Genomic DNA, 26,463 nt, shown 5'->3' with positions numbered 1-26,463 from the left:
ATCATCATCAAACAGTATTATGTATGGCTAACAGCCACAGAATTCTATCACTAATGGGTACAAAATTATACTATAATTGCTAAATCTTTCATAACACATCAGTGTTTTATTCTTTTTAATTATATCTATGACATGACACAGTGTTGGCTAAAAGACAACTTCAAGTTGGCCTGGTCATCAACCTTGGTGCACGTGGTTTGAAATGCTGAGGTATTTATCTTTCTAGCCCAGTTCACCACTAACGAGGAGTTACATGGCCACTGAATCCTTTCCTTCAGAATGAAGATAACCATTTCTCACAGCAAAATGAAGAGCCAAGGGTATCTTTCAAGCTTTTATTCAAGTGCACTGACTTGAGGATGTCTTAAATTTTGTTAAAAGCAGCCACATCCATGGACTGTACGTAGTCCTCAAAAGCGGTAATCTGCTCTTCCAGCATATCCGTTCCAACCTTATCATCTTCAACCACACACTGTATTTGAAGCTTTTTAATTCCGTATCCCACTGGAACCAATTTAGCTAAAAAAGAACGAACATCAAGGGGTAAAGGAGTTAGGAAATTCTTACTGATGGGAAAACATTGAAAACACACAAATCCCAACTCCAAAACACTTACAGGAGCCCCACACCAGGCCGTCTGCTTGGATGCTTCGGACACACTCCTCTAGTTTTGTCATGTCTGTCTCATCGTCCCAAGGCTTCACGTCTAGTAAGATGGAAGACTTTGCAACAACTGCAGGCTCTAAAAAAGATTAAGAAATGCATCACACCTAAACACTCACCATAAATCAAATCTCAATTTGTTTTAAAACAGGCCATCTTCTTGCAAAAAACATATACAATCCACCTTGTGTCTGTCACGCATATTCCTCTTTCTGTGTGGCTAAGAAAGAGGCATTAAATTGTGTAACAGTTTCTTTCCCACAGAGGAATGCTACAACTGCTACCATGAGGACAGCTGCAGACCAGTAGCTGTGGAAGTTTTAAAATATTGACCCATTCGATTTAACTGGGGGAAAACCACTTTAGGGCCAAGTGCTGGACAAGGCCACCCATGTCATTACTAACAGTGAAGATAAACCACCATAAAATTACCCACTTTTAGCTTTCTTTGATTCATACTGTGCAAGGCGTTCTTCTCGTAGCCTCTTTGCTTCTTCGCTTTCCTGTACAGAGAAAAAAAATTCCACAAAGCTGGTTATCTTCTGTTTAAATGTAATGATAAGGTCATCACAAAAACAATCAGATTTATCAGAAAAAAGCAAATCCATCAGGAGCTCAGCCGAAAGATGGTGATTTGATTTTATTCATCATGTACCCAGCGATAAATTTTTAAAGGCAGACAATAAAGCCACGCCAGAATCCACATCAGGCAGTGGCTACAGCATCTGTATTCATGCTTTAAAGATATACTGCCTTAACAATATGCTCACATAAAGATGAAGTCATACCTCCTCATCGTCAGATCCAAAGAGATCAATGTCATCATCATCTTTAGCATCTGCAGCTCCACTTCCTGTGGTGTCGTCCACACTGGTAGGGCCATACTTGCCCAAAGATTTCTTCACTCCCGGCAGGCTTGAAAACAAACATTGAACGACATTAGGTTGGTGTCAAAGCCCTTTCTGGGCAAAACACACAATCTTCCTTTCCCAGTAACTCCCAATCTCTTCTGGTTATTTAACCTTTAGCACAATCCCAGGTAAACAACCTTCCTCTTCAACCACGTGAGGCAGAGAATTGAGTACTCACTACAGTTCACTCTTTCAGAATGAACATCTGTTTGAGATTTCATTAAGCACGCTTCCAATCTTAGTGAACTGGAGTCCACTTCCCCAAACTTCCCCCATCGCTGGTAGTTTCAGAAGAATCGACAGGAACCAAACGAACAAGCTACCCTCACACCCCATTGGCGGCCCCCCAGGTCAAAGCACATTATCAGAGAGCTGTGGGGAAAAGCTGAGCTGCAGTTGTCCATGTTCTACCTGTTCTGTGAGAAAATGGAGGACTTCAGTCTCTTGGCCTTTTTAGGTCACAAAGAAATTCAGCTTCTACTAGAACAACAATGCTAAAGCAACTTTAACCCAGGTCCTACTGTCATGTGAAAATCCAGGTAGCATAAAGATACCTTTACCTGGCCTTTTCTTTTTCGTAAGACTTGATGTGATTATACCAACGCAGGGCATGACACAGGTCAGAGGGTGGTGGCCCAGAGACTGCTTCAAATACTGCCACATCTGCTTGTGATGGCACATACCTGCCAGTGACACAAAAACAAGTGCACACACCTTTAAAAGAAAAGACACAAACACTAGCTGGTAAACGACAGAGCCCATGTCCCTCAAACTAACTAGTGGGAACTATTACAGGGCTAACCTAAGTTGCTTCTAATCGGAAGTGCACAGAATATGTTTGAATCTGTGCAAATTAAGAATTATCTACCACTTAGGATAACTCAAATGCTACCATCATCCCATCAGGCTTGCCACCGGTTTAAATTTACCAACTAGTCAAAAGACGCAGAAAGACCGGTTGAACGTAGCCACGGGGAGAGCAAACATTATTTTAATTATTGCGCTTGGAGCTCCTCCCGGGAGGTCCTGCTCCATAGGCATCCGGGCCTCAGGAGACCTAACTGGGCTTCCCCTAGTGTCCGGCGACCCGCTTCCCTTCCGCCGGGCCCGCGCCACGTGGCCCCGGGCCCCCGGCTCACCCCTCAATGTAGCTCTTGTCCGCCAGGTAATCGTTCAGCACCTGTAGGCCGGCAGGGGTTTTCAGGTCTCCGAAACCCATGGCGTCGGCTGTAACCCGGAGCCGAGCAAAGAGCGGAGAAATAGAGTGCCCGAAGACCGCGGCCAGCGCTGAGGGAAAAAAGGGCCCGCGCCGGCCGGAAAAGTCCTTATATAGAGACGGAGGCGTTTCCCTCCACTGCACCGGCTAGAGGTTAAAGGTCAAAGTACGTTACTAGTCTCGTTCCTCCACGTAAAACTGCGACTTGTGAATTAAACGGCCCACAGGCCGTCCGCGGGCCTTTCCTTGTGTTTGGAAGGAAATTAATAAAAGAGGCATTTTAAAATGCCTACCTTCAAGGATCCCAAAGCTAAGGGAAACGCCCCCTGAGGAGCCGGAGTTGAACGAAAACTCTACGCCTCAAGGCCTCGGCTACTTCCGGCGGAACTGCAGGTCCAAGTCGTCTTCTCCGTTTCCTCCCGGCTCGCTCTCGGGCTGACGGAAATTGCCGAACAGGTCCAAAGAGGGAAAGTTGTCGAATCTGGGTTTATAGTTCCTCCTGGGCTTCCGTCCGTCAGGTCGGGCTGACGGAGTTAGCCGTGGCCGCCATATTGACTTAGCGGCCGGGTTTTGAAGGGTCAGAGAGACCCGGACAAGTAAGCGGAACAGCTTGGAAAGCTCCAGAGGAAAGGTGAGGACTCGTTTAAGTGGGAAAGTTGAAGTGCTTCGAGTGATATTTTCTTTCTTGGCAGGACTGCATCCTTTAGGTCAGACAAGTCATTCTCCTCTTGTCCTTGACTGGGTACCACCTCTTGCCCCGCCACCTCCGGAACCAGGGAGAACCGGCAGGTGAGAGTTACTAGCCTTAGTTTCTGGTCTGATGGAGCATAAGCAAGATGATCAGGAGACCTTTGGGAGTTCGGGCTTGCGAGCTACTCGCTGCAGGGGAAAACAGGAGATGGCCCTGTCAGGAGGAGACCGGTTCATTTCCCAGTGTCACGAGAGATTTAAACATTAGGCATCTGTTTAGTTACTGTCTTGAAACGGTCTACACTATTGTTTGTTTTGTCTAGTTCGTTGATCATGTTGGATAGTATTTTATTTATTCCACTGACGGGGAGAACTGACCAAAACTAAAAGTTAGCTCAGTTGGAGCTGGAGAGATAGCCAAGCAGTTAAGAGTGCCTTGCAGAGAGGATCCGAGTTCGGTTCCCACTATTCCAGTCAGAAAATTCCCAACTGCCATGTAACTTTAACAGGGAATTCTCCACTCTCATTTGGACTGTAAGCGCCGGCACTTATAAGTGCACATACCCACACACAGACAAGCACATGCATACATAAGCTAAAAATTAATATTAAAAAATTAGCTCGGAGTCCCACTGCAAATCAGGAAACTGTAGTGTCTTCAAGTTTTCATGTCTTTGAGATAAAACAAATTTCTGGGAATTTTCCCCCCACTGAGTTTTGAGTCATTAAATCTAGTATTCTAAGCCAGAGAGCATCAACACCTTTTGACAGTTATTAGAGATACACCAGGATGTGATGGTACTTGTCCATAATCCCAGACTGGGAGGCTGAGACAGGACTGAACCGAGGACTTTGTGCGTGCTTAGGTAAGGATTCTATTAACTGAGCTACATCCCTGTCTTGACTGGTTATTTTTGTTCCTATTTGATAGATACTATCTCTGAAATACATATTAGAGCTGGTGAGATAGCTTAGTTGGTACTGATGCTTGCCAATCCTGACATCCTGAGTTAGATCTCCAGGACCCACATTGATGGAAAGAGAGAACTGACTTCCACATGCACCTGCCTCACCCCCTTGTATGTATATGGTAACACTCAGGAGTAACAGCAACAACAACAAAACATATATGTACCAATCTGGACATGGTAGTGCATGTTGATGACTCTGCTCCTTGGTTGGGAAGTGGAAGCCTGAAGTTTAGGAGTCCAAGTTGATCCTTGACTTAGCAAGTCTGAGGCCAGTCTTAGGTAAATGAGGTCTCAAAAAACAAAACACCAAAGGGGGAAAAAAACCACTGTAAAACAAACTGTACAGCGTATAAGCCAGGCTATCCTCAAATTCTTTTATGTAATGCAGGCTGTTTTTAATGGGATAAAGTCTCATGTTTGTAGCTCAGGCTGGGCTCAAGTTCATGATTCTCATGTTTTAGGTTCCCCAGTGCCAGAATCACAGGCATGGGCTGCTATGCTTAGCCTCATCAGTACTTTTTAAAAATGGGTAGGTACTGCTCAAACTCATTTATTCTGGAATTTGGTGGCAAAACTATTTGGGGACTTGCTAGTCTTCAGAAAAGAGAAATAACCAAAATTTGTCAGGGAACTTACAGTCTAGTAGGTACCAAAATTGATAATTCACCTTCAATTTAGTATTGTGGACTTGTTTATTGTTTGTACTATGGATACAGCCCAGTGCAGCCTAAAGGAAGTGGACTAGCACTAAAGCTACCTGCTCAGCCAAAGTTTAGTAAGTAGAATAATAAAATATACTCATGGTGTGTTTTTAATAAGGAAAAGGTCCACAAATGAAAAACACTGTACAACTGATTGTCAATAGCCATTACTGATTAAGTTGATGTTAGTTTTTATTGAAAATTTTTTCTTTGTTATTATTATTGGCAATTACTGACCTAATAATAACACCGTAAGAAACAATGTAGATTTGCTCTATAGGTAAAGAACCAATACCTAGTAGATAACAGACTTGATAACTGCAAATTCAGTATTGTAAATTGTAGATTGCCATTATTAAAGAAGTAGTTAAATAAAATAAATTATGAGTTAATTAAATGTTTACTTATATATCATCTGTAATAACTACAGACTTTAATGTTTAGGATTCTATTTTATCTGAAGCAGTAGTGCATGCCTTTAATTTCAGCACTTGAGAAGTAGAGGCCTGTAGGTGGATCTCTTGTTGAATTTCAGGCCAGCTTGGTTTTTACATAGCTAAAAGCTAGTTGTAGCACATGCCAGTAGGATATGTTCAAGAAGTACAGGCAGGAGGATCATGAATTCAAGACCAGCCTAGGCTTTATCAGAGGACCTAGCTCTGATTCCCTAAATTACATGACAGCTCAGCAACTGTCTGTAACTACAGTTCCAAGGGATCTGATAACCTCTCCTGGCTTCCTTGGATATCAGGCATGCACATGGTGAATAGACATACATGCAGACAAAACACATAACAAACACGTTTTTTAAAAGGTTTATTTTATATATGTGAGTACACTGTTGCTCTCCTCAGACATACCAGAGATGGGCATCAGATCCCATTACAGATGGTTGTAAGCCACCATGTGATTGCTGGGACTTGAACTCTACTCTAGAAGAGCAGTCAGTGCTCTTAACCACTGAGCCATCTCTCCAGCCCCGACATTTTTTTTTTTTTTAATTAAAAAGGAAAAAAAATCTGTTTTTGGACTATTTTCTATTAGTACTGCTACTGCTATTGAAACATTTGTACTATTTTTTTTAATGTTGATACATTCTTATCACATTTTTTTTTTACTATCTTTAAAAGGTAAAAACAAACATAGAAAAACTTCATGTTTGTAACAACAACAACTGTGCTACATGGTTTTATGTCAGTTTGACACAAGCTAAAATCATCTGAGAGGAGGGAAACTCAATTAAGAAAATGCTTCCATAAAAATAAGGCTGCAGGCAAGCTTTAGGGCATTTTCTTAATTAGCAATTGATTTAGGAGGACCAGCCCGTTGTGGGTGGGGCTGGTGGTCCCAGGTTCTATAAGAAAGCAAACTAAGCAAGTCATGGGAGCAAGCTAGTAAGCAGCACCCCTCCATGGCTCTAGCCTGGAGCCTCGTTCCAGCCCTGACTTCCTTCATCGATAGATGACAATGCAGAAGTGTAAGCCAAATTACCCTTTCTTCCTCAACTTGCTTTGGTTGTGGTGTTTTATCAAAGCAATAGAATCCTTAACTAAGACAGATGCTTCTTCTTATTATTATTATCATTACTATTAATCTTTCATTTTTTGAAACAGGGTTTCTCTGCCCTGGAACTCAGTCTGTAAATCAGGCTGACCTTTATCTCACAAAGATACTCCTGCCTCTGCCTCCCAAGTGCCAGGATTAAAGGAGTATACCACTACCATCCAGCCTCTTAGTGCATATTATTAACTGAGCAAACAGAAAGTCCAGTACTTAAAATTTAATGGTTTACAACATGTGGGAGGAGACCCCATTGGCAATCCTTTATCTCCAAATTATTTACATTATGATTCATAACAGTAGCAAAAATAGTTATGGAGTAGTAATGAAAATAATTTTATGGTTGTGAGGGTCACCACAACGTGAGGAACTGTATTAAAGGGTTGCAGAATTAGGAAGGTTGAGAACCTTTAAGTTCTCGGTGGCTTAAGTAATCATATTTGTGTAAATTATCCAGCCTTTGTTTATTTATTTACTTATTTGTTTATTTTTGAGACAGAATTTTGGTATATAGGCAAGCTTGACCTAGAACTTATCCTCTAACCTGCTAGGGTTACAGGTGCAAAGCTAAGGTTTCTCAGCTTTAACACTGTTAATACTTGGTTTGGCTAATTCTTTACTGTAAAGGACTGTCCTATACATTGTAGGGTGTTTAATAGCACTCTGCTCTCTACCCACTACATGCTAGCATACCCATCCCATTGTAATGTGTATCCAGACATTAATAATTAGTAATCTTCCTGGGTCACTGGGGGACAAATGAGAATCACTGTTTTATTTTTTAATTTTTATACCTATTTATTTATTTATTTATTTATTGTATGCATGTCTATTCACAATATATGTGCCTGGTATCCAGAGAGGCCAGAAGAAGGTGTCAGATACCCTAGAACTAGAGTTACAGACAGCTTAGAGCTGATACATTACTCTTAACCTCTGAACCATCTCTCCAGCCCTTCATTTAGACTTTTTTTCAGTCTTGGTTATTGAACCTAGGGCTGTCTCACATTTGGTACCATTGAGCCACATTTCCATCCCTCGCTTTACTTTCAATTAAAAATAAAACTTTGAAATAATGTATTTTATTTTCTTGTTTTGGGGGTTTTGTTTTTGTTTTTTGAGACAGGGTTTCTCCATATAGCCCTGGCTGCTAGAATTCACTCTGTAGACCAAGCTGGCCTTGAACTCAGAGATCTGACTACCTCTGCTTCACAGGCACTGTGATTAAAGGTTCATTCCACTATACACAGCTTATTTTCTTTTTGTATATAAGTGTTTTGCCTGCTTGTATGTGTGTGTGCTCTGTATGTGAGTTGATACTTGCAGACATCAAAAGACGACATCAGTAACTGCAGTTATGGATGGTTGTGAGCCATCATTTGAGCCTTGGGAGCCAAATCCAGGTTTTCTGCACAAGAGCAACAAATGTTCTTAAACTGCTGAGCCTCTCCAGTTACCGTTCTATTTTTGAGTCAGGGTCTCATCAGGTTATCCAGGTTAGTACTGAGTTCACTCAAGGTCTAGGCAGTCTAGGAACATGGGATCCTGCTGCTTTGGTGTCCCAAGTAATTGAGATTAGGCCTCTAAATCACCTAAAACAATGTAGGACCATTGTTTTTAAGCCTATTTTCACTAGGTTTTGGGAATTGGTACTGACAGTAGGAAGATGCCAAGAGTTCATAGTACATTTAGGATAGAAGCATAATACAAGCAGATTGTGGGACTGTGAGAGCACGAAGCTCCTCAAGATGCATCAAAGGCTTTTGACTTTTGAGCTACCTCAGACTATCTTAGGGTCATATATAAAATATATATCATGAGAGAGTGCATACTAGAAATAGTTGTGGTAGCACCCAGGAAGCAGAGGCAGGAGAATTGCTTTAAGACTAGCCAAGATTATTAATAAGACCTTGTCTCACCAAAACAAAATCCCCAACATACTGGTAGAAAATGAAAGCAGAAAGATATTTTATTTATTTTAGATAGCTAGTAATGACAAAGAGTTATTCTTGCAACTTATTTTACTTTATTCTTAATTCTTTTTCTTTTGAAATAATGTTTCCTGTATCTCTGTCTGACTTCAAACTTGATGTAGCAGATGTCCTTAAACTTCTGATCCTTCTGCCTATACCTCTCAAATTCAGGGATCCCATGCATATAATCTGGATTATGCTGTGCTGGTGTTAGAGCCTAGGATTTCCTCAATGCTAGACAAGCACTCTTGTACCAACTGAGCTGCAGTCCAAGTTCTTACCACTTTCTTCTGGCTATATCAGAACTGCCCTTTACTTTGTATTACAAAGCCCAAGTTTAGTGCTAGAGATGTAGCTCAGACATACTTTACCTTTGCAAGGACCCAAAGTCTACTACATACTAACTACTTCTTAGCTATTTGATGTTGCATGAACTAATGTCTCTGGGTCTGCATATTATATGTACAACTTGAGGGCAAACAGTGAGACTTCTGAATATTCTCTTAGAATAATGTATGTGAAACCATAAGACAGTACTAGAAATTTTATAAGTAAGTGGTTCTTTTCCTTCTACAAAATTAATCTTTTTTAAATTTTTTTTTTAGCCATCATGTTAAGGATACCTGTAAAAAGGGCCTTGATAGGCCTTTGTAAGTCACCTAAAGGATATGGTAAGTTTTTGTTGTATATTTGCTAATTTTTTTTAAGATTTATTTATTTTATGTATATTAGAATACACTGTAGCTGTCTTCAGACACACCATAAGAGGGCATCAGATCCCATTACAAATGGTTGTAAGCCATCATGTAATTGCGGGGAGTTGAACTCAGGACCTCTGGAAGAGCAGTCAGTCCTCTTAACTGCTGAGCCATCTCACCAGCCCCATGAGTATTTTTGAATGTTTTTATAAACCCAAAACCAAACCTGACAACATATGTTTGATATAATTGAATTTTAAAAGCTTTGATGCTTATTTAGTGCTTGAAAACTTTGCATCTCAGCCAGGCTGAGTTCAAGGCCAGCCTAGTCTGGTCTTCTCAGGACAGCCAGGGCTACAAAGAGAAACCCTGACTGTAAAAAACAAACAAAAACGAAAAACAAGATTTGCATCTAGAGCGAGAAGACTAGTAAAAAAGGATAATTTTTATATTTAATTAATTCATTAGGCTTTGCTGCAATGAATTCAACTCGGTTAATTTGTTTTTCACCTTATTGTTTTGATGACCAGTTCGAACAACTGGCACAGCAGCTAGTAATTTGATTGAAGTATTTGTTGATGGTCAGCCTGTCATGGTGGAGCCAGGAACCACTGTCCTGCAGGTAATTACTTTATGACTCTGTGTTCTCTGGTTTTTATTTAAAAAAATTATTTCCTTCATACTGTTTAGTTTAAATGTAGAAATATGTCCTGCAAGGCAGGTAAGCGAAGGATAGTATGCCATTTCTCTAAATTTCTCCAGAAGTAACAAATTTGGTCATAGACAGATGATGCTTTATTCTGTGGGTCATCACAGACCTAAACGGGTTTTTTGGTTTTTTTTTTGTTTTTTGTTTTTTTTCATTTCTACACTGTGGTAGACATAGACAGACATTAAAGCACTGAATGTTAGGGAGAAAATTCAAGATACAATGGAAAGTATTTTGGATAGCTAGAGGGTGGTAGAGATGTTAGAGATAAAACTAAATCATAGCCAGCTGTAAGATGTGGGCTGAGTGTGTGACTCAAAAGAGAAGGGAAGTCCAGGAGTGAAGCCACTGGGACAGGTTGGCAGGGAAGATATTGTGGACTGTGGACAGAGCAGATACTGGGGAAAGACTTCACCCCGGACTGTGAGGACTTACCTAATTTGTTATAGCAGTTTCAGAGCTGCTGGGTTTGGCATGGAGCAAGAGTTCTCAAGGAACTTATATAGGAGTGGGTTAAGATAAGTGGGCAATGGAGATAAAATAATAAAAGATGTCTCTATCCATTGTGTTTCAGTAAGAACAAGATCCAAGGGAAATTATTCTAAAGCAAAATTTTGTCTTCTAGGCTTGTGAGAAGGTTGGGATGCAAATCCCTCGATTTTGTTACCATGAAAGGTTGTCTGTTGCTGGAAATTGCAGGATGTGCCTGGTAGAGATTGAGAAAGCTCCAAAGGTACATGATACTTGGAATTCCATATCATGTTCAGTTCATTATCATCATGGTGGGAAGCCTTTCATCATGCAGGCAGATTTGGTGCTGGAAGAGCCAGGAGTTCCTGATCTGAAGGCAGCCAAGAGAAGATTGTCTCCTATAGGCAGTCTGCAGGAGGGTTTCTTCTGCACTGGGTGGAGTCAGAGCTAGTCTAGGAATTCAAGATGGTTTCTTAAGCTTTCAGCGTCTTAAGAAAGAATCTTAAGATGCATGGTGAGTGTATAATGTATACTAAAGTGCTTATGCTATACCGTTTTCACATGACAAAGAATTGTAGAACCATCATGCTCAGTTTTTCCTTTTTAAAGATGTAATATGTGTGTGTGTGTGTGTGTATACATATATATGTGTGTGTGTGTGTGTGTGTGTGTGTGTGTGTGTGTATGTATGTATGTATGTACACTGTCGCTCTCTTCAGACACACCAGAAGAGGGCATCAGTTCCCATTACAGATGGTTGTGAGCCACCATGTGGTTTCTGGGAATTGAACTCAGGACCTCTGGAAGAGCAGTCAGTGCTCTTCACCACTGAGCCATCTCTCTAGCCTCATGCCCAGCTTTTTGATATGGGTTTTGGGGATCAAACGTAAGTCCTCATGCTTTTCAGGCTTACACAGCAAGCACTTAACTTACTGAGCTGTCTCACTAAATCTTAGGGCTCTTTTCCTGGTTTTAAAATTTTTAATTTAAATGATAACATATTTATTTTCTTACTAGGAGATGAGATGAGGTGTATGTGCCATTGTTCATATGTGGAGGTTAGAGTGACAGTTTACAGGGGTGTGGTTCACTCTTTCTTCCATGTGGGTCCTGGGGATTGAACTCTCAGGTCACTAGGTTTGACTCACTGAGCCATCTCTCTGGCCCTTGACTTCATTTTTTTTTTCTGGGCTGACCTCAAATGTAGCACTTACTATATAGCACTGGCTAGATATTTAAACTCTTAAAAATTAAAAAAAATTTAAATTAAAAAAAAAAGCCAGGTGGTGGCATACACCTTTAATCCCAGCACTTGGGAGGCAGAGGCGTGCAGAGTGTATGTATTTATGTGATTGTGTGTATGCATTCATATGTGTATGTGAACACTGGTGCACACAGCATTCACATATGTACTACTGCATGTGTGGAGGTCGGAGGAGTGAGTTTCTCTTCTTCCACTGAGTTGGTCCTGGATATCAAACTCAGATCTAAGCTTGGTATCAGATCTAGCCTTTACCCACTAGCCTTCTGAGTGCTAATATAGGCATTGATCACTGTACCTTTTTATTTTTTTATTTTTTAATCGTGTGTGTGCATGATGTGTATGCATGTGTCATAAAACATGGAGATCAGAGGACAGCTTTGTGAGATCACTTCTCTCCTTTATGTAGGCTCCAGGGTTGACTTGGTAAGTACCTTTATATACTGAGTAGCCATTCCTGGATTTTGAAAGCACAAAAATGGTGACGAGGTTGGATGTAGTAGCGCACACCTCTAATACCAACATACAGGAGCAGAGGCAGGCAGACCTCTGAGTCAGAGATTGGCCTGCTCTACAGAGCAAGTTCCAGGTCAGCCAGGACTATGTAGTGAGACCTTGTCTTAAAATTTGTTAAAGTAAAAGCCAGGCATAGTGGTGGATACCTTTAATCCTAGTTCTTAGGAAACAGAGGTAGGTGAATCTCTTGAGTTTGAGGGAGTTTGAGGCCAGCCTAGTCTACACAGAGAGCTCCAGAACAGCCAAGTAGAGAAACCCTGTCTCAAAAAAAAAAAAAAAAAAAAAAAACCCACTTTCAGAGCAGAATAAAACTAATAGACTATCCTTAAGGGCTAATAAGTCTTAGTTTCTTTGGGGATGCTATAACAAAATACCCAAGTCTGGATACTTTATGAAGTAAAGAGGTTTATTTAGCTTATAGTTTTGGAATCCCAAAATCAAGCAACCACATTTGGTAAGCATCTGGTTGTTATATGAGAAAAGGAAAAGCAAGAGACTGGGTAGGGCCACCGTTTTTGTTGTTGTTGTTGTTGAGTTTTTTTTTTTTTTGGGGGGGGGGGGTGCTGTAACCTACTTCTTGTGGGAATTAATCTCCAGGACCTAGTCACTGAGAGGCTACTCTCACATATCCTAGGTGCCTCCAATTAGGCACTACTCCACAAACCTCTGTAGATTAGGGAGCAACCTTCTAGTACATTACCTTTTGGGGGACAAACCACAGGAATGTTTTATTTGTTTTTAAGATTAACATGAATGGCCAAATTATCCTATTAATAGTTTTTTAAAATATGAAAAAAAATTTTGTTATTGTTTTTAGTAAAGGTCTTACTATAAATAAAACCCTGGCTAGACTAGGTTGGCCTCAGATTTGCAGCCTCTGCCTTCTGAGTGCTGAGATTACAGGCATGTACCACTATACCTATCTGAAAACAAAAATTGATTTTGAAAGATAATATTTGTTTTTGTTTTGTTCTGCTCTGTTTTGTTTTTTTTTTTTTTTAATCTTTGACTCTGGTCTCAGGCTGTCTGCAACTCATTGTATATCCCGTGGTCTTGTTTTGTTTCTAATGGTTTATTCAATATTTTATGTGTAGGGATGCTTATAACTACAAATAAATACAAGTATGGATTTCTCCTTTGAAATTCTAGGTTGTTGCTGCTTGTGCTATGCCTGTTATGAAGGGTTGGAATATCCTGACAAACTCGGAAAAATCTAAGAAAGCCAGGTACTTTGTTGTTACTACCGTAGATTTGTCAGGAGGTGATTATGCCGCCCACATGGGAGAGAGTTCCCATCAGATTTTTTAAGAACAGCAGAAATGAGTACACAGTAGAGGAGGTTGGCTCAGGTGTTGGAGGTATCGCCTGGAATATCATCAGTGCTGAGAACTTGAGATGAGTAGCACCGCCAGCATCACTGAGCTGAGCGTTCGTTGATGACACAGTAGTATTTGCTCTAGAGCTCAGCGTGTGTTTGTGAGTCGTGTGGATTAAATTTGACATAGTGCTATATAATTCCAGCCCTGTTTTCATTTCAAGTTAAAAATGATTTAACTTATTTTTATTTTATATATGTTGGTGTTTTTCCTGAATATATGTCTTTGTGAGGGTGTTGGATCCCCTGGAACAGGAGTTACAGACAGTTGTGAGCTGCCATACAGGTGCTGGGAATAAAGCCAGGTCTCTAGTGCTCTATAACTACTGAGTCAACTCTCCAGCCCCAAAGTTATGATTTTAAAAAGTGGAACATAATAGCACATTCCTATAATTTCAGGAATTGAGTGGTTACTTTAAAAAAAAAAAAAGTGATGGTATATGGTTGTGATCTAATCACTTGCAAGGTGTAGACTGGAAAATCAGAATACAAAGACACAGAATCCTTGGCCACATTGTGAGTTGGATATCAGCTGGGCTTCATAAGACCCTGTCTCAAAATAAATATGTAAGTGAATAAACAAAGCCATGAAAGTCGTAATTTCCTAGTATCAATATTTAAACCATTATGAAAAAATTCAAACTGTGTTTAATGCTACCTGAATACTAATATGATAGCATATCTGGAAGTAAATGTAAAATTTATGCTAACTGTAAAAAAATATCTATGAAGTATATTGAGTTAGTCTATAGATATTTTTAGTGGTAGCTTCTTATGTCGCTTTATATATTTGATTTTTCATACAGAGAAGGTGTGATGGAGTTCTTATTAGCAAATCACCCATTGGATTGTCCTATTTGTGACCAGGGAGGTGAATGTGATCTGCAGGTATCTAGAATAATTCTGTAAATGTTTTTGATTGGCTCATTTTAATTTCATTAGCAGCATTAGATTGACTGTCTCGTAATCTACTTAAGGACCAGTCCATGATGTTTGGAAGTGATAGGAGCCGATTTCTAGAGGGGAAGCGCGCAGTGGAGGACAAGAACATTGGGCCCCTGGTAAAGACCATCATGACTAGATGCATACAGTGTACCCGGTGCATCAGGTAATGTTTCTCTTCTGGAATATCACTGGGTACTTGAATGAATAAAGAAATATAAAAGGAAGACATGACTGGTTAATCCCTGGAATGATGGAGGAGAAAGTTTACTATAAATAAAAGGGAGTGCACAGTCAGAGGCAGACATACCTGGGAGAGTGCAGAGTGAACGGGACCGTGAGCCAGGCGCTGTGAGAGGTTTGGGGAAGGGAGATTCAGAGAGAGCCCACCAGGGTAAATGGTAGATGAAAAGAGCCCATAAGGACCCACTCAGCAAAATGGCTGAAGGGCATCCCAGCCTCTTGGCTAGAGATATTTAGGGGAGGGGCCTGGTGTGCTGGGTGTGCCTGAGAGATGCAGGCAGAACCTGGTGCCCGGGTCCACTTTGATACGTTAAATTGGCTCTTCAGTAGCCATTTGTCCTGGGTTTGAAACCCAACAGTGCTAACTTAATATTCATATCGTTTCATGGAATAACAACACTGGAAATGATAGCCATTATTTAGTTAGAAAAAAGTTAAATTTTGTTTGCTTGATTTGGTGTTTTTTGGTTTGTAGGGTTTTTTTGTTTTTTTGTTTTTTTCATATGTTGTGATAAGGTGACTTCTGTTTGCTTTCAGTTAGTGCCAATTTCAGTTGAATTTGAAACTTTTAGTCTGGTATTAATTGTGTGATAATTTATTGAATTGTATACGTGTGATTTGTACTATTTTCCATTTGTGTGTTACACTTCAGTTTCAGAGAAAATTTCATTTTTATTCACTGTCTATACTTATCATTGAAAATATACTAATGCCTCTTTAATGTTTTGATAGTCATTGTTTTTGTGATTATGAAAAGGAAAGAAATACTTTTTGCTGAGCTCATCTATTTGATAACAAATTTTATTTTTTTAGGTTTGCAAGTGAGATTGCAGGAGTAGATGACTTGGGAACAACGGGCAGGGGAAATGACATGCAAGTTGGCACATACATTGAAAAAATGTTCATGTCTGAACTGTCTGGGAATATCATTGATATCTGTCCTGTGGGGGCCCTAACCTCTAAGCCTTATGCTTTTACTGCCCGGCCTTGGGAAACAAGGTATTTATCTTTGTGGTTTTGATCAACTTGTTTTTAAAAGCTTTTCTTTTGAGTGTGTATGACAGTGTGGTGCAGGAGCCCCTGAATGTATGCAGGTATATTTGGAGGCCAGAAAGCAGCCTTGAGTGTCATCCCTGGATCACTGGCTACTTTATTTGAGGCACAGTCTCTTATTGGTCCATAACTTACCAATTAAGTTAGACTGGCTGGCTTTGGATTCTTTGCTTCTTCAGCACTGGGAGTACAAGCATGTTTACATCTTGATGAGGCTAGAACTCAGGTTCTTGTACTTATTAGGCCAGGGCTTTACAGATTGAGCCATGCTCCCATCCCTGACTATTTGTTTTTAATTTTTATTTGGTGTGTACCTGTGGTTATGTGTTCATGCACAAGTGGGTGCATGTCAGTGTGCACATGAAGGACAGCTTTTGGGAATTGGTTTTTACCTTTTACCTTGTTAAGGCAGGTTTCTTATTTCTTCATTATGTGTATATCCCAGACTGGCCGGCCCACAAGCTCTTGGCCTGTTCTGTTTCTGCCTGCCATCACACTGTAGGAGTGCTGGGATTAGAAATTTGCACTTCATCTGGCTCTTGATATAGCTTTCAGAGATGAAACTCAGGTCATCAGCCTTGCTCAGCAAGGGCTTTTACCCTCTGAGCCACCCTCCGGGCCCTGTTTTTAAATTTTAGGTCACTCCTTTAAAAAAAAATAAAATCAAATCACTGTGTCATTTTCTTCTTAAGATTTAATTGGTTTTGATCTATAGATCTATATTTTTATGCTTCTAAGAGAGAGGGGGGGGGGGGAGATATCACCTCATTTGTTTGAGACAGCTTCTCTTACTGAACCTGGACCTCACTGATTTGGGTAGCCAGGGAGCCCTAGTGATCCTCCAGTCCCAACTCTGTGATGCTGAGGTTGCGGGCATCACTGCCACATTCAGCTTTTGATGTGGGTTCTGGGCATTGGATCCTTATGCTTGTGTAGCCTGTATGGACTGACTGACTGATTTGACCCAGCCCCATAAAATGTTTTAATGAAAAATAAGTACTTAAGTTGAAAGGTGGACAAACCTCTATAAATTATAGTTTCTTTCTAAGATTTTGAGTATGTGCGTACGTACTTTAATAGTCTTTAGTCTTTAATGAGGAGAGACAGGAGTGGCATCAAGCCAAACTATTACAGATTTGTTTGTTTGTTTGTTTTCTTGAGGCAGTGTCCTGGAACTTGTTTCTGGACCAGGGTAGCTTTGAACTTACAGAAATCCATCTGCCTCTGCCTCCCAAGTGTTGAGATGACATTGTGTACCACCCATATCCAAGCATTACAGGTTTTTAGGGTAGTCAGGTGTGTTTGTGTATGTGCATATGTGTGGAGACCAGATGTTGATATCAGGTGTCTTCCTGACTCTCCCTTCACTCAGTTGACTCGACTCCATTCCTGCTGAGCCTGAAGCTTGCCAATTGCTATCTCATACTCTGACTACCCAGCATAGGTCCCCTTACCTAACCCTGCATCCTCCACTCTCAACCCCTTTCTCTGCCTCTAGAATGCTAGACTGCCATGTACTCCTGACTTTTACATGGGTGCTAGGAATCTGAATTCTGATCTTCATGCTTGCACTTTATCTTCTAAACCATCTCTCCAGCCCTACAAAACAGTTGTTTAGATTTACTTTATTATATATGTCTAAGTTATGTATAAACTCTATGTGTATGCAGGTGCCCGAAGAAGCCAAAAGAGGGCATTGAATCCTTTGAAATCAGAGTTGGATAGTGGTGAGCCACCATGTGGGTGCTGGGAACCAAACGCAAATTCTCTGTAGGAGTAGCAATTGTTCTTAGCCGCTAAACCATCTCTCCTGCCTCACAGAATAGTTTATTTTTTTTTTTTTTTTTTTTTAAGATTTATTTATTTATATATGAATACACTGTAGCTGTCTTCAGACACACCAGAAAAGGGCATCAGATCTCATTACAGATGGTTGTGAGCCACCATGTGGTTGCTGGGATTTGAACTCAGGACCTCTGGAAGTGCAGTCAGTGCTCTTAACCACTGAGCCATCTCTCCAGCCCCACAGAATAGTTTATAATGCATTAAAGATTCTTACATTTTAGTGTATAAGTGATAAAATGGTATTTGGGAGAATTTTTATTTTTATTTTTGTCAGTTTTGTTAGGCTTTGTTTCTGCTTTCTGGAATGGTTGATTTGTCAGTATCTGACTACCAGTAGCCCGGGACTAATTAATTGTATTCTCTTCTAATTGACCTGTCGAGTAATGTCATTAAAATATGGAGGTGCTTATATTTATTGCTGTTCTGAGTTCCACTATTTTTAGAGATCTAGAAGGAGAGATAAATCTGCTAGTATTTGTAATCCCAACACTTGGGACACAGAAGCTGGAGGATCTCTTCAAAGTCACTTGTTTCCTAGAGGGTTTGAGACAAACATGGGCTTATGAGACTTACCTCAAAATACCAAAAAAGAAAAATTGCTATGGAAGTAACTAAGTAACAGAAACTCTTCTTACTCTCAGAATCATCATACTAAATGTATGTTTATTTTTTCAGAAAGACAGAGTCCATTGATGTAATGGATGCAGTGGGAAGTAACATTGTGGTTAGCACAAGAACTGGAGAGGTAATGAGGATTTTGCCAAGAATGCATGAAGATATTAATGAAGAATGGATCTCTGATAAAACCAGGTGTTGTCTTTAATTTTTTTGCAATTGATTTAAAAAATCTATGGTCATTTTTTGAGATTTATGTATATGAATGTTTTGCTTTTATAGATATCTGTGTCTACTACAGTGTTATGGACGGTTGTGAGCCGACATGTGGGCGCTAGGAATTGAACTCGTTTCTTCTGCAAGAACAAGTGCTCTTAACCACTAAGCATCTCTCCAGCCCTCATGGTCATTTTTAATGGACATTTTTATGTTGCAAAGTGATATAAACTATTGAAAAATCTGAGTTTTTATAGAGAATGAGAAAAAAAATCAATTTGAGTAGTTATAAATGTCGGGCATAGTGGCACAAGCTTATGATCTAAGCTACTTAGAGGCTGAAACAGGAGGATCTGAGATTTACGAACAACCTGGGAGACTTAGACATTGTCTCAGAATAAAAATGCAAAGGGGCTGGACATGTAGCTGAGCTGTAGTATTTGCCTGCTATATTCCAGGCCCTGGTTTTTATCTCCAGTACTTGGAGAAAAAAGGGAAGATTTGTTTTTTTTTTTCAAGACAACATCTTCCTGTGTAGGTCTGGCTGTCCTGGAACTCACTCTGTAGACTAGGCTAGCCTTAAATTCAGAAATCCTCCTGCCTCTGCCTCCTGAGTAGTAGTAGAATTATATGGTAAGGCAGATCTATCTATTGCCACCATCCCCGTGTTAGGTACTTATAATTTTGACACTTTAAGTAATCTTCTATTTAAATAACATTTGTTACAGTTTTTAAACTTGAAAATTATAGTTGCTCCTTAGCAATATTCTATATAATGTATGATTTCTTTTGTCTAGATTTGCCTATGATGGACTAAAACGTCAAAGACTTACTGAACCAATGGTCAGAAATGAAAAAGGGCTTTTAACTTATACCTCCTGGGAAGATGCACTCTCTCGTGTAGCTGGAATGGTAAAAATTGAAATGTAGATTAAACAGTGTGTAGTTTTCACAAAACAACTTTGCCATGAAGAGAAGGCATCTCTTTCTCTCTCTCTCTCTCTCTCTCTCTCTCTCTCTCTCTCTCTCTCTTTTCCTTTTTTTGGTTTGTTTGTTTGTTTGTTTGTTTGTTTGTTTTAGACAGGATTTGTCTGTGTAGTCCTGGCTGACCTAGAACTCGCCATGTAAACCAGGCTGGCCTTAAACTCACAGAGATCTGCCTCTGAATGCTGGGATTAAAGGCATGTGCCACTACACCCATTATTTTCTTCTTTCTTGCCAAGATTATAATTTGTCTTTATTTGACATTTAAAAAATTTATTTATGTATATGAGTGCTTTATTTGCAGGTATGCCTGAATGACAAGAAGAGGGCATCAGATTCCATTATAGATGGTGGTAAGCCACCATGTGGTTCACAAGCATCTGTAATGGGATCTGATGCCCTCTTCTGGTGTTTCTGAAGACAGCTACAGTGTACTCACAGACATAAAATAAATTAATTAATTTAAAAATAAAGAGTTTGTCAAGAAAAGCATATAAAGCTTATAATCTACTAGGAATCAATTTATTAGAAAGAAATATAATTAAGTGACTCATTGCATTCAAACCCAAAATATATTAAATTTCTTGATTGTATGAGTATTTGAGAACACATAAGTTATTTCAATAATCATATGCTAATTAATTCACCAGAAAAAGAAAAGGTTAAAAGTTTGTTACTTGCTAATATTTTTGACAACAATTTTTTTTTTGTTTTTTTTTTGTTTGTTTGTTTTGTTTTTTGTTTTTTGTTTTTTGTTTTTTGTTTTTTGTTTTTTGTTTTTCAAGACAGGGTTTCTCTGTGCAGCCCTGGCTGTCCTGGAACTCACTCTGTAGACCAGGCTGGCCTCGAACTCAAAAATCTGCCTGCCTTTGCCTCTCAAGTGCTGGGGTTAAAGGCGTGTGCCACCACTGCCTGGCAACAGTGTCTTTTTAAATTCATGTTTTATATATATTTTTTCATTTTTAAATTGAAATAGAATTGAATCACTTCTTCCTCCAGGCCCTCCTAGTTACCCATCCCTGAATCCCTCTCATTCCCTCACAGTCTCAAATTGATAGCATCTCTTTTTTTTAATTGAAAATAACTTTTTCATTAAAAAATGAATATATTTTTATTTTATATTTATATTTTTGTTTTATGTATATATGTTATATATATATTTGTGTTCACACACAAATACAAATAGAACCTACTGAGTCCATTTTTTGTTGTTTGTGTATATATGATTTCAAGGCTGACTGCTTTGTACTGGACAACTATAAGGGGGTTCATTCCTGAGAAAAGCTAATTCTTTTTCTCCCAGCAGTCAAGTTGTCTGTAATTCAGGTGAGACCCTGTGAAATTTTTTCCTTTCCATGTTAAAATGCCGGTTGCTATTGATATTCTGACCTTGTTTATGCAGCCTTCTAAGAGATACTGTTTCACAGCAGACTTCTGGTTCTCTGGCTCTTAGAATCTTTCTGTCTTTTCCATAGTTTTCCTTGAGCTATATGCAAGAGCCATGGTATAGATAGATGTGTCTGTTGTGGCTGGGGTCCCCACAATTTGTTGATCTCTGCCTTGTTTTCAGTGTGATTTTTCTTTCCATTTGCTGTTAAAAGCTTCTTTGATGTGGAGTGGTAGCTATACTAATCCAGGAAAGATGCCTATGCATCCTGGTATTCTTGGTACTTGAGAATGACTTGTTATATTTTCTGAACAATCATGGACTTTGCTGACTGTAGGTGTCTTAGTGATGCCCTTTTCTGTGTTTCCAGTTACAGAGTTTTGAAGGCAAGGCTGTGGCAGCGATTGCAGGTGGCTTGGTGGATGCTGAAGCCTTAGTAGCTCTGAAAGATTTGCTTAATAAAGTTGACTCTGACAATTTATGCACAGAAGAGATCTTCCCCACTGAAGGAGCTGGGTGAGAAACACTAAGCTGTGTTCCAGGCTGCTGTTTTGGATTTCATTTTGATTTTTGAGTCTCATGTAGCCCAGGCTGGCCTTGAGTTCTGTGTAGCAGAAGATCTTTCTGTCTTTACCTCCTAAGTACTTGGGTTGAAGATGAGTGCTACTGTTCTCAGCTATTGTTTTCCTTAGTTACAGAAAACAGCCACATCTGTAACATCACTGTTCCATTTCTTGACACACTGGGTTCTCTAATATACCAGTGCACTTTCACATCTAAATCAAACCAAATAGCATGAAAGTAGAAAGAGCCTGAGCAGAGGTAGGTTAACAGGGGTGAAAGGGGAGATCCAAGGGTAAATGAGAGGTGAACATGATCAAATTATACACAGATGAAAGTGAGATTCTAACCCATCATGTGTAATTAATACATGTTAATAAAAGACTTCAATAAACGAAACCAAAATACTTACAGAAGAATATAGTCCTTAATGCATGTTGTAAGTTTAGTTTCATTTGGACACACCTGCCTGGCATCGTGGTGTATGTGGTAATCTCAAGTGTGGTAGCTGAGAGGATGACTGCTCAAGTTCAAGGCTAACTTGTGCAGTAAACGGGGCAACAGTTAGACACACTTGTGCGTGAGAGTGCACTGGGACTTACGATCAGATACTAGTCTGGACTCTTGTACGTATTAACTTTATTGTATGTATTATAGCATGTATTAAGTTTACTTGTAGGGTTTTATGTTATTGTTTGTTTTTCTTCTTAAACTTGAGTTATATTTTATATTTTTAGCACAGATTTACGATCCAATTATCTTCTCAATACCACAATTGCCGGAGTGGAAGAAGCAGATGTTGTTCTTCTAGTTGGTACAAATCCACGTTTTGAGGCACCGCTGTTTAATGCTAGAATTAGAAAAAGGTAATTTAATTTAATCCCTATTTAATAAGACCTTAAAAATATGTGATTGTTTTTGTTTTATATATGGTAGTGATATTTCAAGTAATTCCTAAAAAGTGCTAGTTGTAGTGATACTAGAGGAGAGGAAAATTCCTAACAGATTCATTCTACCCTACCCCTACCTCTCTGTTTCAATGTGATGTGTGTGTGTGTGTGTATACCTTTTTTGTTGTTGTTGTTGTTGTTGTTGTTTTCAAGACAGGGTTTCTCTGTGTAGCCCTGGCTGTCCTGGAACTCACTCTGTAGACCAGGTAGCCTCGAACTCTCAAACTCAGAAATCTGACTGCCTCTACCTCCCAAGTGCTGGGATTAATGGCGTGCGCCACCACCGCCCAGCTTGTTTATATTTTTAGTGTATTGTATTGTATTGTATTTGAATTGTTCTCATTACATAGCCCTGGCTGGCCTGAAACTCACTGTGTAGACCAGGCTGGTCTAGAATTGACAAGAGATCAGCCTGCCTCTGCCTCTTGAATGCTGAAATTAAAGATATGTACCACCCCACTTGGCTTCCTTGTTAGTGAGTGAGGGTCTTATGTGACCCAGGCTAGTCTCTAGCTCACTACATAGTCAGAGTAAACCTTGAGCTCCTGATCTTCCTGCGTTTATCTCCGGTGCTGGCATTATAGGCATTTTAGGCTACGATACCTTGTCCTGTACTTTTTTGTTTGTTTTTTGTTTTTTTTTGTTTTTTTTGTTTTTTTTGTTTTTGGTTTTTCGAGACAGGGTTTCTCTGTGTAGCCCGGGCTGTCCTGGAACTCACTCTGTAGACCAGGCTGGCCTCGAACTCAGAAACCAGCCTGCCTCTGCCTCCCAAGTGCTGGGATTAAAGGCGTGCGCCACCACCGCCCGGCTGTCCTGTACTTTTAAAAACAAGATCTTATGATATAGTCACCACTGCCCTTGAACTTTGAAACTGGTCCTTCAGCTTCCACCTCTCTTCATGAATTATGGACATGTTTGTTGGTTTAAACTTTATTTTATGTATGTATGTGTGCATGAGCATGCTATAGTACAGTGTACATCTGGTAATCAGAGGACAGCTTTTAGGAGCTGGTTCCCTCCTTCTACCTTTGAGTGTCAGGAATGGAACTGAGCTTGTCAGGCAAGTGCCTTAACCTGCAGAGCAGTCTTGCCAGTCCCACCGTCTGTTTTTTGTTTGGTTTTTGGTACTAGGGATTAAATTCAGAGCTTTTCTTGCATACGACGTAAGCACCTACCAACTGAGTTGTATCCTTACTCCATCTTTTATAACAGTTTTGTTCTTGTCCAGCATCTATCTGCAGTCACATTGCAGTTAATGTCACTACATTTCAGGCTCGGTTTTTACTTTTTTTTTTTTTAATTTAATTTTACTTTTTTTTTTTTTACTTACTTTACATCCTGCTCACTGCTCCCTCCCAATAACCCCCTCCCACAATCCTTCCATACTCCCCTCCCCTTCTCCTCTGAGTGGGTGGGGGCTCGCATGGGTATCCTCCCTCCCCCTCCTCTCCTACCCCCTTTCCTGACACTTCAAGTCTGCGGGGCTAGGCAGTTCCTCTCTCACTGAGGCCTGACAAGGCACCCAGCTAATAGAACATACCCCAGGTACAGACAACAGCTTTTGGGATAGCTCCTGTCCCAGTTGTTCAGGACCCACATGAAGGCCAAACTGCACATCTGCTACATATGAGTCAGAATGCCCAGGTCTAGCCTGTGTACGTTATTTGGTTGGTGGTTTAGACTCTGAGAGTGCCAAGGGTCCAGGTCAGTTGACTCTGCTGGTTTTCCTGTGGGAAGTTCCAATTCCATCCCTGGCCAAATCATTCCTCCAGTTCTTCCATAAGAGTCCCCAAGCTCCATCTAGTATTTGGCTGTGGATGTCTGCATCTGTCTGTGTCAGCTGCTGAGTGGAGCCTCTCAGAGGACAACATGCTCCTGTCTGCATAACAGAGTATCAGAGTGTCAGTGATTGGTGCTTGCCCATGAGATGGGTCTCAAGTTGGGCTGGTAATTGGTTAGCCATTCCCTCAGTCTCTCCTTCATCCCATTTTTCTGAAATTCTTTTCTTTCTTTCTTTTTTTTTTAAAAAAAACAAACAAACAAAAAAAAACCCAACTGGCTACCTACTTTTTAAACTCAGGAAACAATCTTAATTTTTTCTTTAAGATTTATTTATTATGAAAAAAGATTTATCTATTATATATACAATATTCTGTCTGTATTTATGCCTATACACCAGAAGGGAACACCAAATCTCATCATAGATGGTTGTGAGCCACCAAGTGGTTGCTGGAAATTGAACTCAGGACTCTGGAATCAGTGCTCTTAACCACTGAGCCATCTCTCCAGCCCCTTCTCTGCATTTCTTGTAGATGGGATAAAGTTTGGGTAGAAATTTTTGTGGATAGGTAGGTATTCTTTTCACTTCCCTGGGGTTCCTGCCTGGCCACAGGAGGGGGCTACTTCATGCTTCATATCCCCCGCTGCTAGGAGTCTCAGCTAGCGTCACTCCATAGACTCCCTGGAGCCTCCCTTATCCAAGGTCTTTGGTTGGTCCTAAAGATGTACACACTCCTACCCCCATTTACTTTTTTTATGGAGCACAGGCTAGTTATTTTGTAGAACACTTCCCACATCTACGGTCTTTTTCATTTGTATTGTAGACATTTCCAATAGGGCAGCTGTATTATCTATCTAAATTATTATTGGTTGGGAGTAAAAGGGAGTTACCACTTCAGGATGACAGATAAAACTAGCACTGCTTCAGAATAACAGTTACCACTCTCACAAGTAGTTTTGAAGGATAGAGTGTGGTAGTAGTGCACACTTTTAATTCCAGCACTCTAGAGGCAGGCAGATCTCTGAGTTCAAGGCCAGCCTGGTCTACAGAGTGAGTTCCAGGACAGCCAGGACTACACAGAGAAACCCTGTCTCAAAAAACCAAAATCTCCAATAATTTTGAAGGAGGTAGCTCCATAGTACTCTGCTATAAAGAATAAATAAATAAATGACAGTTTATTTTTGTGGATATTTGAGACTACAGGTCAGTTATTCTAAAATAGATTTTGTTTACATTAGACTTGTACTTAGGATTGCCACACAACAAATTTATTCCCTGAATTATTTATATATTTTCACAACACTCTTATTTTGAAAGGTATACATTAAATTATATGTGTTAAGATTAAATAGTCTGGGGCTGGAGACATGGCTCAGCGGTTAAGAGCACTGACTGCTCTTCCAGAGGTCCTGAGTTCAACTCCCAGCAACCACATGTTGGCTCACAACCATCTGTAATGGGATCCAACACCAACTTCTGGTGTGTCTGAAGACAGCTACAGTGTACTCATAAAAATAAAATAAATACATGAATAAATACGATTAAATAGTCTGTGAATGCTTTTGACATTTTGTGATTATAAATAGAGGTAGGACTTAGAATTGTTGAAACCAAAGGCTATGCTTAACTTATTTGGCTCTAAAATTGTTTTTGTTTCAGCTGGCTTCATAATGACTTAAAAGTGGCCCTCATAGGTAGTCCAGTGGACCTCACTTACAGATACGAGCATCTAGGAGACTCTCCTAAAGTTCTTCAAGACATTGCCTCAGGGAGGAATTCATTCTGCAAGGTGCTTTTAAGTTATATGTATCTTCTGTTGATGGTTTTTAACTGTTACTATTACTTTAAAGATTTATTTATTTTTATGTGCATCGGTGTTCTGCCTGTGTGTCTGTCTGTGTGAGATCCTCTGGAACTAGAGTTAAAAAGACAGTTGTGAGCTGCCATGTGGGTGCTAGGAATTGACCCCAGGTCCTCTGGAAAAGCAGCCAGTGTTCTTAACTGCTGAGCCACCTCTGCAGCTCCATTTTTTAATTATTATTCTTTCTTTTAGATTTATTTATTTTTATTTTGTATGTATGAGGTTTTTTGCCTGCCTGCATATATAACTATCACTTGCCAGTCCTGATGTCTGTAGCAGTCAGAAGAGGGCATTGTGTACCCTGGAATTAG

At 39.9% G+C, this 26,463-nt stretch overlaps 2 protein-coding genes and 2 non-coding genes across 6 annotated transcripts in view; 1 reads left to right on the top strand and 3 right to left on the bottom strand.

The window, feature by feature from the left end:
- Positions 1-321: 321 nt before the first annotated feature.
- Eef1b2 (eukaryotic translation elongation factor 1 beta 2) lies at positions 322-3,102 on the bottom strand. Its single transcript, XM_028765562.1, has 6 exons — positions 2,714-3,102; positions 2,135-2,257; positions 1,452-1,578; positions 1,100-1,166; positions 617-742; positions 322-519 (listed from the first exon to the last, which is right to left on the bottom strand). Exons 1-6 carry the CDS (start codon positions 2,791-2,793, stop codon positions 365-367), a joined length of 678 nt encoding a protein of 225 aa, XP_028621395.1. The 5' UTR covers positions 2,794-3,102; the 3' UTR covers positions 322-364.
- On the bottom strand, positions 849-980 carry LOC114619918. Its single transcript, XR_003711241.1, has one exon. It is a non-coding gene; the product is annotated as a small nucleolar RNA SNORA41 (small nucleolar RNA).
- Positions 1,244-1,322, bottom strand: LOC114619915. Its single transcript, XR_003711239.1, has one exon. It is a non-coding gene; the product is annotated as a small nucleolar RNA SNORD51 (small nucleolar RNA).
- Positions 3,103-3,186: 84 nt separating the features above from the next.
- The window catches only part of Ndufs1 (NADH:ubiquinone oxidoreductase core subunit S1), a 35,466-nt gene continuing 12,189 nt past the window's right edge, over positions 3,187-26,463 (top strand). Inside the window, exons 1-14 of one of the 3 annotated variants that reach the window (XM_028765559.1) lie at positions 3,310-3,421; positions 4,913-4,980; positions 9,291-9,356; positions 9,914-10,005; positions 10,718-10,825; positions 13,490-13,566; positions 14,522-14,603; positions 14,693-14,823; positions 15,714-15,899; positions 18,474-18,608; positions 19,427-19,541; positions 21,371-21,516; positions 22,299-22,427; positions 25,951-26,080. In XM_028765559.1, coding sequence (XP_028621392.1) covers positions 4,977-4,980; positions 9,291-9,356; positions 9,914-10,005; positions 10,718-10,825; positions 13,490-13,566; positions 14,522-14,603; positions 14,693-14,823; positions 15,714-15,899; positions 18,474-18,608; positions 19,427-19,541; positions 21,371-21,516; positions 22,299-22,427; positions 25,951-26,080 — 1,401 coding nt within the window. In that variant the 5' untranslated portion in view covers positions 3,310-3,421; positions 4,913-4,976. Of the gene's footprint in view, positions 3,580-4,912; positions 4,981-9,290; positions 9,357-9,913; positions 10,006-10,717; positions 10,826-13,489; positions 13,567-14,521; positions 14,604-14,692; positions 14,824-15,713; positions 15,900-18,473; positions 18,609-19,426; positions 19,542-21,370; positions 21,517-22,298; positions 22,428-25,950; positions 26,081-26,463 lie in introns of all 3 variants that reach the window. The other 2 variants (XM_028765561.1, XM_028765560.1) reach the window with 2 other exon arrangements.

The sequence above is a fragment of the Grammomys surdaster genome, unplaced genomic scaffold, assembly GCF_004785775.1.
Source record: "Grammomys surdaster isolate TR1022 unplaced genomic scaffold, NIH_TR_1.0 165, whole genome shotgun sequence".
Lineage (NCBI taxonomy): Eukaryota > Metazoa > Chordata > Mammalia > Rodentia > Muridae > Grammomys > Grammomys surdaster.
The sequence above is the reverse complement of the archived record's forward strand: the minus strand, read 5'-3'. Positions and strand labels throughout refer to the sequence as shown.